The sequence below is a fragment of the Culex quinquefasciatus genome, chromosome 2, assembly GCF_015732765.1.
Source record: "Culex quinquefasciatus strain JHB chromosome 2, VPISU_Cqui_1.0_pri_paternal, whole genome shotgun sequence".
Taxonomy (NCBI): Eukaryota; Metazoa; Arthropoda; class Insecta; order Diptera; family Culicidae; genus Culex; species Culex quinquefasciatus.
The window spans coordinates 186,992,021-187,002,115 of record NC_051862.1 but is presented as its reverse complement, the minus strand read 5'-3'; the positions used below and the strand labels follow the sequence as shown (position 1 = coordinate 187,002,115).

Genomic DNA, 10,095 nt, shown 5'->3' with positions numbered 1-10,095 from the left:
TTTATAAAATTTATAAAATTTATAAAATTTATAAAATTTATAAAATTTATAAAATTTATAAAATTTATAAAATTTATAAAATTTATAAAATTTATAAAATTTATAAAATTTATAAAATTTATAAAATTTATAAAATTTATAAAATTTATAAAATTTATAAAATTTATAAAATTTATTAGAATGAAATATTAGACATTTTAGAAACAAAAAATTGAAATTTTATATTTTCTTTTAAAAATATAAGCTAACTAAAATGTGATATTTGCATTTTAGAATCTATTTTTGAAGCCAACGGAGTCAAGTTTAGATGCGACTTTGATTCCGGCTTCTGAAAATTTAGCAAATCCGGCTTCGACTTTAGTAACCGAAGATTATGCAACTCCAGCTCTAGCTTCTCAATTAAACGACTTCATCTAAGAATCCGAGTAATTAAAAAGAGTCCTCAGCTCCCATTTCCCATTCGGGTGTTATCTCAGATTCCAAAACCGGCTTCCCGCTCGACTCCACTAGCTCCGCACACTTTCGGATGTTTTATAAAGCGTTAAATTATTAGATTTATGCTCTTTGTTAATCCATTTTGATTTATTCCCCAATATTTTGAATGAGTTGAAACTTTTTGAAATTGGCAAAACAAAGTTTTATTTTTGACTGACCCACCAACTTGATCCATTCTCAAGGCCTACTTTTCCGTTTTCATCGCCATGATTTCATCTTCTTTCTTTGTTGGCCGTCCTTTTCCTCAGCAACGGGCTGGCCGCCCCACCTCCGATGGACTTCGTTTTATTCCCCTGGAACTCGCCGATTTGTTCGACGTTTCCATTGACCACCGTCAACTTACTTAGGAACGTCACGATAACCTAGTTTTATGGAGCGTTGCGCAGGATCTCCTTCACTGCATGGGTCCCTTCACATTCCTATTCCCTTCAGCATCGTAAACAAGTCCAACCCGAACGTTGCTTCATCGCAAAGCTGGAGTGGGTGTTTACGTAGTGAACGCTTGTTGTTCCCGCACCTCCTGGTTATTTCTCGCCAAAGATCTGGACGACAGCGCGGGCGCGATCAGCATGGTATTGTTGTCCACTCTGGAGCTGCTCATCACGGCCAGTAGCTGACAGCCTTTGCCTCTCCGGTTACGTTTGAATCTTTCTTCTTGCCGGAAAAGCACGAACATCGATCGAATCCTTCTTGGAGCCGCCTGCCCTCTAGCCAAACACGCCAATTTCCTTCTAGGTCTTCCAGCTCCAACATTGCATGGCTCGGGTTAAATCTGCAATATCATGAAGCAATATTTGATTAAAACTGATTGTGATTAGCCTGTGAAGTTGTGTATGCTAACCTTTTTCAAAATTTGCGCACCAAACCGCCTTTTTTTTATTTTACTAAGACGACTGCGACCAACCGAAAACAAAATCAGCTGTTTTTATTTGACAACACAGATTTTTGACAGATCGTCAAGTTTCGTCAAGTTTCATTCCCATCTCGTTCGCAGCGTTACAAAGCGTTAGTTTGGGTTTGTGTCCAGGGTGCCGCTGTGACATGAAAAAGCACTGGACGAGCATCGAGTTTCAATGCACTGACATTTTAGCAAAGCATGGTCGTGAGTATGCTTTCGATGTCGGTCGTCTTAAGATGCTCGTGCATCGAAAATGAAAAGTAGGAAAATCGCATTTTTGCGACTTTCCGGCAATAAATATTTGTTTGTATTGTTAATTATACATTAAAAAATCATTCTCAGTCATTTTGTGACTTAACCTGATTGAAAAAACTGCGTTTTCGTCCAAATCTGACCACGAGCATCGAAAGCCGCTTTCGATGTCGGTCATCAAAAAATCCATGAAAATCCACCCTAATAGGCAAATTGGTTTCAGTTTAATAAAAACGAAGTTGACTTTATAGCTGTCGGCCACCATTGCTAGTACCAACCACTAGTGTCTTCCTTTTATCTACAAGGACTTCGCCGCCCTGGGCTCCTAAGTGTATGAAAGTATGGCACGGAGCGACGGCGCTGAAAACCCATATTTACACAAAGAATTTTAGAGCGCCCGCCGCGGGATTCGAACCGGCGACCTCTGGATTGTGAGTCCAGTGCGCGGTCCGATTGATCCACACGGGCGGGAGTAGCGGTTCAGTTTAATACCAAAGTATTTTATGTGAATATATTATTAAAAAGTTTAAAGTTCTCTTCGATAAAAATTTCTATCTGAAACAAAACTATTTAACCAGATTTAGAACATAAAAAAGATTATTATAAAAAATAGTTCGGGAAGTATGTACGCAAGTGTAAAATCTCGTTAAATTTTAAAACAATGAATAATAGTTATTGACCCTTGCACTGTAACTTGGATTTGGCCCGCTCTTTTCTCTCGCCCTTTTGACAACAAAAGTTTGAAAAACTAGGCAACCAGTTGTTGTTTATTTACATTTCCAGTCGCATTTTCCACCAAACTGGACTTTCGCACTTCAAAATTGCGATTGACAGCTGAAAAACGAGCGAGTACCCTCGGCTCGCTTTGATTATTTTCTAGGAAATTTAAAATTTCTCAAGCCAGTTTGACAAGTCGCAATAGTGCGATCGATAGCAATAAATTAGTGCGAAGTCCAAGTTAGTGGGAATTGCGCAATACAACGGAAAAATATTATTGAGTGTTCAATCATTATCCGTGATTCCTCAGCTCAAAACAAAAAAAAAACTGGGCACCAATTAAAATGTCTCCTAAATATAATAATAAAAGTAACAGAAACAAATTGCTTATGATTTGCCTAGAAACTTATAACGGCAGATAAATCGTAGCATGCCATACACAAAAAAAAACAAATTTCATTGCAGATTTCACAGGAAAAATTTTCAGAAGCTAACACAAATATGAAAAAAATGAAATTTTCGTACAAAAAAACGTGAACAATCAAATGTAATCTAATTCGACAATATTTATAAAAAGATTTTCAAACTAATGGGAAACTGAAAGTGATTCTCAAATTTTCAAACAAGATCACACTTAGAAAAACACGAAAAACTTCAGCAAAAAAAATGTTTATGATATTTTGAGGATTTATGATATTTTATTGATTGTTGTTGTAAATTAAGAAACTTTTGTGAAACATTCCACTGGATGTTAAAAAGTATTACATTTCGAAACATGTGTTGAATAGTTCATCTTTTCAACATCCATTTCAGTGCTGAACTTTTGAGCATTTATTTCGAAAGGTGTTTTTATTCGATTCTGCTAATTTTGGTAGAGAAAAGAAGACGTTCTAGAATGACAGTAAACGCAATAGTTTCACGACGGAATTGCAAAAACATATTTTTAACATTTCCAAATTTTTAGCTCGAAATATCGAAATATTTTAAAATTGAAAAAAAGATTATTTTTAACCATTGAAAATTGCACAAATAGTTCCAAGGTATCGCGATTACAAATATGAGGGCTAGTAAAAGGAACAACAGGTAGTTCCATCGCCTTTAATGTTGGCATATCAGCACTTTGACGTTTCTATTAAGAGTGATACAAAATAAGTTGATTAAATAGTGACACAACGGAAAATTGGATGGGGTTAAGAGCGAGTGCTTCCTGAGTAAGTGAATTTCTCCTGGATGACACTGAGATCAATCTGAAGTCCAATCAACAATGTCAAAAAGGAAAATTTAAATATTTTTTCTCAGCTTTTCGAATATGTTTTTTCCAACGAAAAGTGTTTTCAAATTGCAAAAACTGAACAATTTTAGAAAAAAAATGCTTGAGAACTTAAATACGATTCACTTTCCTAAAATTGTGCTGAGTAACTATTGACTGCAAAGTTGATTTTTTCTTAAAAATCAGATTTCGCATCAAATTTTTCAAGCGCTAAAGATGCATTCTTTAGTCCCTGAAAACATGTCATTTTAACAACATTTTGAAATGAAAATGATAAAAAGTTTGATCAAAAACAAAATCCGTTCATCTAAAAAGTCTCAATCGTTACCTACAACCTTGCGAAAAAAAACCAAATCGATCAGCCTTGTACGGAGAAACGAATTATGCAAAATAGTTTCTTTTGACTTAGGAAATGCAAGGACAAAGGCTTCATTCAAATAAAAAAAAAATATTTGCGAAAACGTAGAGAATTTATCTAATGCTTTTGTTAATGTTTTGTACAATAATGAAATATTTTAAACCTATTATAGGTTCCCCCCTATAATAGTTGACTTTCAAAGCAAGGAGAAAATATCCAAGAGGTGTAATGACTTAAATTTTATTCTTACATAATTTTTTTATGTAAATATTTTTTGGCGGTTGCAAAAAAAAATGCTTCTAAATAATTTAAACAAAGTATTTCAATTCTCAAACTCAAAACCATCCCACTTACCCGCGTCGCCACAAAGTCACCGGCTTGCCGGTGTATTTATAAACGATTTAAGAGTGAAGTAAACACCGCGCGCGCTATCCTCTACTCTGTGTTGTGCACACAGCGCGCGGTGCTGCACCAGTACGATGTCCGATTCGCAACTCAGTATTTATTCAAGCAGGCAAAATTTCGGTTCACCGTCGTTAACATGTACGTGACCGGTACAAACAGTTTGGATTCGAGGAGAAGTGCACTTTTCAAGATGTTGTCACTTTGAGGAGAAAATTTCGATTTTTGGAGTTTAAAATTTTACTAAAATAACATTTATTGAGCATATCTCGAGTTTGTTTGTGGAAAATAACATTAAAATTAGTTTATTCTTATTGCCTCTTTTTGCTTAAATTCTTGTCAGATTTTTTGCAAACCTTTCCAATTGCATGCTTCGTGAGCCAAATTGAAACGTAAATAGCGACAGCAGTCGCAGCTGCCAGGTCCAACAGCAGGTATCTGTACCAGGGCATTCTAACGGCAGCTGATTTCAGATGTTTGGCACCGCGATGCCGTATAACGTACTCGATCCAGAACACCGATTCCTGCAGAGGATCCGTTGGGTTGTCCCGGAACAAGCTAGAAAGTCGGTCCGCGTTCTGCTGGAAGCTTTCATTCTTCACGATCTGTTCGATCTTGCCCTGTAGCTCTTCTACGGTCACGTTGGCGATCTTGATGGTGAGACCAATACCTTCTTGCTGGAACTTGAGGGCATTTCCGTGTTGATCACCGTAAAACGGTACAAACAGCATGGGTCGTCCCCAGTAGACGGACTCTTGAGCACCGAAGATGCCTCCGTGGGTTAAAAACAGCTTGATCTTTGGATGTGCTAGGACATCGTTCTGGGGGATCCACTTTTGCAGAAGGACATTGGGTGGTAGTTCAGGAGCCTGGTCCGATTCCCATTTCCAGAGAAAGTTGTACTGAGGTAGTCGTCGGAACACTTCCAGGAAAACCTGCAGCGTTTCTGGGGGCATAGCCGAACTACGTAGGAACGTTCCAAAGTTGATGTAGATTGCTCCACCGGAAGGCGGTGAGGAGTCGAGGAAGGTCTGCGATACGTTAGGTTTGTATGATTATCTTGAAGTAATATCAAGTAATACTTACTTTGATATTGTTTGGCAGCTCCTTCGCTGGCCGAATATGGACACCAGCAATGTCAACCATTCCGATCATCTTGGGTCTAGGTCGGAACGAAATTATATGATTGTTGGTCAGCGTAACGCTCACATTCAGCTCCAGCTCCTCAATTGTTGGTAGCCCTTCAAGCTCGCTGACTTCGCTCGCAAAATACTTTTGCGCCAGCGCATTCTGCTTGGGAATGAACCCAAACTTTCGATGGGCCCAATCGTACACCGTCAGCACAACATTGTACAAACGCTCGAAAAAGTTCATTTCATCGGTGAACTCGGTGAAGAAGTGTGGAACGTATGATAGTGGCGTTATCATGCCAAACGACCGATCGATGTAGTCGGTGTAACCCAGCGTGTCTACAAGTAAATTTAAAGTCAACTTAAATTGAACAAGATGGAAAACTATACTCACTAATAGTAACAATCGGAGCTCTATACTTGTGGCCAAACATCAAAAACGCTTCCTGCGCAAACTGTTCCGCGATCACCAGGTCATAGCCCAACCCCTCTTCCTTCATGAAGCTCCCAACATTCGGACTCTCAAAGGCATACTCGGTAGTGGCCAGTCCAAGCCACAGCAAGATATTCAGCTTGAAGAACGGATTACTGAATGCCGTCGTCTTGTAGTACGACTCCATCGGAAGATCAGCCTCGAAGTCGAACGGCGGATCGATCAACACCTCCCGGTAGCGATCACCGTGTCGGTTCGAGTTCTTCAGCGGATAGTTGGTGATCGCGGTTATCTCGTGACCTCGTTCGAGCAGTTCACCCAAGATGTGCTCGAACGTCAGCCAGTGGCTCTTGCCGGGGAACGTCGATACGAGCAGAATTCTTGCTCCGTCATTGTGGTGTATTGAACTTAAAATCACTATGAATGTCGCTAGAGCGACCTTAATCCAATTCTGCAAAAGAAACCTTTTAATTCATCAACTAAACCACAATGTAATTCATTATTTACCATAATAAAATTTAATCTAAAACAAAGTCTACTCAAAAAGAACGATCACCAACCTCACAACCAAATACTGCCAGCTGGTGAAGATGACTGCTGCTGCTTCATGACGAACACGCTGAACTGTTGGATTGATGGGAAAGCATAGTGTAATGATACGTTGCCTCTTGGTCTACCCTCTTTGGGTTCGTCATTCGCGTGCGTGAGTTCATCTTAGACACACATGGCTCATTTTTTTTTTGTTTTTGCCGGCAAATGATTTAAAAGTGTTGGTGGATGATTTTTGGCAGACGAGAGTAAAGTGTGTGTGAAACATGTGATCGAAATAGAGTTGATCATAATTTTGTAAGTTTTGAATAAACAAAAAACTAAAAACTAAAAACTAAAAACTAAAAACTAAAAACTAAAAACTAAAAACTAAAAACTAAAAACTAAAAACTAAAAACTAAAAACTAAAAACTAAAAACTAAAAACTAAAAACTAAAAACTAAAACTAAAAACTAAAAACTAAAAACTAAAAACTAAAAACTAAAACTAAAAACTAAAAACTAAAACTAAAAACTAAAAACTAAAAACTAAAAACTAAAAACTAAAAACTAAAAACTAAAAACTAAAACTAAAAACTAAAACTAAAAACTAAAAACTAAAAACTAAAAACTAAAAACTAAAAACTAAAACTAAAAACTAAAAACTAAAAACTAAAAACTAAAAACTAAAAACTAAAAACTAAAAACTAAAAACTAAAAACTAAAAACTAAAAACTAAAAACTAAAAACTAAAAACTAAAAACTAAAAACTAAAAACTAAAAACTAAAAACTAAAAACTAAAAACTAAAAACTAAAAACTAGAAAAAATTGCTTTTTGAAGTATTTTTGTTGTAACAAAACATTATAAGCAAATTAGTTTGGAACAAAATTACTTTCCAATATAAACCGAAAGTATCGGTATCATCGCAGATGGCAGCATGGTTGCACCAGCAAAAAAAAATCGGTAGCGTCAATTCGGGATAGTCAATTAAATGCTTCCCCTTCAGCATCGCGCGACGTGAGAGTAACTCAGCACCAGCATCATTATGTTTGCGCATGCTCAGCCGCTTTGAGACAGTTTTCCCGACGACTTCGGGTCACTCACAGAGCAGATCTTTAGTCAGAGCCGATCGGTCGGGCTGAGCGGACGCGTTTTCTTTAGTTCGTGAAAATCCACGCGTGGCGCCGCGCCGTTTTTCCGATCTTGTTCTTCTTCCGTTCTGAAAGTGCGTCCCTGTCTAGGTGCTGTTGTTGTCTCACTCGTTCTTAAGCTTAAGTAGACAGTGTCTTGCCGATGTCACCATCACTTGTGGGTGGGTGAAGAAGAGAGAAGAGGAGGCGAGAATTTTCACGCACGACTGCAGCGGCTCCCTGAAGCATATGTTTTATTATGGTTGCACGGTGAAAAAATATGCTAGCACTGAAAGTGAGTTGTTAAAAAGACACAAAAAGTTTGTTTAAAAATGATGTAAAGAAATCTACATAAATAAATTATACAAGAAGGTCACATCAAAACAGAGAATCGTTATTAGGGTGAGATTGAGTCTTGCAAAAATGTAAAAAATTATATGACCTAACCTCACCCCCCAAACCCAGTGTCACCACTGATAACGGTACAGAATAAGGAGAAGAATTAGGAAAAGGCAATGATAAATATTGAAAGATAACATCCCGAAAATAAATTAAAACTTCCGAAGTACCTCGGGATACGCACAAATCAACACAAATCAATCATCACCGAATCTTTGTTGTTGTTTTTTCACTCGCTCTCGGATGATTGGATTGAATGAAAAGAGGAAAATAAACATCACCGGCTGAGCCGGTCAGCGCGAGTTAGTGACGTGTGGTGGCCGCGGTCCTTACGCCAAGAACGCGCGCACTGTGAAAACTTAGGCGGCACGGCGCACCCCAGCTTTGGGTGGGAGTGGAAAAGCCGCGTGGTAGATTTGCGTGCGTACGGTTGTGTGTGTCCGCGCTTAGTGCTGTCTACCTTTTTTGTGGGGGAGGGATGTTTAGGGTAAAATGGACTATGAAAGTGATATTATGTTGCAAGTTCGATCCTTTAAATCGGAGTTAAACAGCAAAACAATGTGAAGAAGCCAATATGCGTATGCAAACAATGAGTGTATCCTGCTCACTTCCAAAGTAAACAAATTATGCAAAAACTTATCAAAAAATAATTTACATAGAGTTTATTAACCCTCTACAAGGTAACCTCGGGTTTGGACCAATACTTTGCCAAAAATAAATTTTCTAACCAAATTTTTAATCTTTAAAAAGCATTGGAAAGAAAAACATTTTAAATTTAGGAAAATATAAAGGTTGGAAAATTGACATGTTTTATATGGGTAATTCTCCGCCAACTCACACTTTTGTCCCTGATCACGAATCCGAGGTGCGTTTTTTGATATCTCGTGACGGAGGGGCGGTACAACCCCTTCTATTTTTGAACATGCGAAAAAAGAGGTGTTTTTCAATAGTTTGCAGTCTGAAACGGTGATGAGATAGAAATTTGGTGTCAAAGGGACTTTTATATAAAATTAGACGCCCGATTGGATGGCCTACTCAGAATTCCGAAAAAAACGTAATTTTCATCGAAAAAAACACTAAAAAAGTTTTAAAATCTACAGAAGGGTCATTTTTTCATTTAGCACAACATTTTTCATTTTAAAATTTCGTGTTTTTTCTAACTTTGCATGGTTATTTTTTAGAGTGTAACAATGTTCTATAAAATTGTAGAGCAGATAATTACAAAAAAATTGATGTAAAGACATAAGAGGTTTGCTAATAAACATCACGAGTTATTGCGATTTTACGAATTTTTTTTTTTTTTTTGAAAAAGTTGGTCGTCATCGATCATGGCCGTTCATGGTCACCCGCGACAGACACGGACGATGAAATAAAGAGAAAAGCAAAAAGTAACTTTTTCAGAACTTTTTTTCGTAAAATCGCGATAACTCGTGATGTTTATTAGCAAACCCCTTATGTCTATGCATCAAATTTTTTTGTAATTGTCGGCTCTACAACTTTGTAGAACTCTGTTGCACTATAAAAAATAACCCTGTAAAGTTAGAAAAAACACGAAATTTTAAAATGAAAAATTTTGTTCTAAATGAAAAAATTACCCTTCTGGGTTAATGTAGATTCGAAAAGTACATTAAATTTCCCATGAAATGACATGTCCCAAAAAATTTTACAGTCGAGTAACGGAAAATGTGTTAGTGTTTTTTTCGATGAAAAATACGTTTTTTTCGGAATTCTGAGTACGTCATCAAATTGGGCGTCTAATTTTACATATAAGTCTCTTTGACACCAAATTTCAATCTGATCACCGTTTCAGGCTGCAAATTATTGAAAAACACCTCTTTTTTCGCATGTTAAAAAATAGAAGCGATCGTACCGCCCCTCCGTCACGAGATATCAAAAAACGCACCTCGGATTCGTGATCAGGGACAAAAGTTACTCCTTAGGACAAAGTTTCACGCAAACCGAAGAGGGGTCGGGGCAACTTTTCCCGATTTCGTGGGAGTTTGTAGAGAATTACCCATATGACTTTACCAATGTTATTAAAAAATTTCAAATTCTCGTAAAAAAATCGGAATTATCATTAAT

At 37.2% G+C, this 10,095-nt stretch overlaps 2 protein-coding genes across 2 annotated transcripts in view; one reads left to right on the top strand and one right to left on the bottom strand.

Moving 5' to 3' along the window:
• Positions 1-4,631: 4,631 nt before the first annotated feature.
• On the bottom strand, positions 4,632-6,668 carry LOC6031180 (UDP-glycosyltransferase UGT5). The gene is made up of 4 exons (XM_038250992.1): positions 6,633-6,668; positions 5,917-6,406; positions 5,479-5,861; positions 4,632-5,423 (listed from the first exon to the last, which is right to left on the bottom strand). Exons 1-4 carry the CDS (start codon positions 6,666-6,668, stop codon positions 4,704-4,706), a joined length of 1,629 nt encoding a protein of 542 aa, XP_038106920.1. The 3' UTR covers positions 4,632-4,703.
• A 932-nt stretch (positions 6,669-7,600) lies between these two features.
• Positions 7,601-10,095, top strand: part of LOC6031181 (chondroitin sulfate proteoglycan 4) — a 24,576-nt gene continuing 22,081 nt past the window's right edge. Inside the window, exon 1 of the mRNA XM_038252462.1 lies at positions 7,601-7,725. The gene's annotated coding sequence lies outside the window, so the exon portion shown is untranslated. The remainder of the gene's footprint in view (positions 7,726-10,095) is intronic.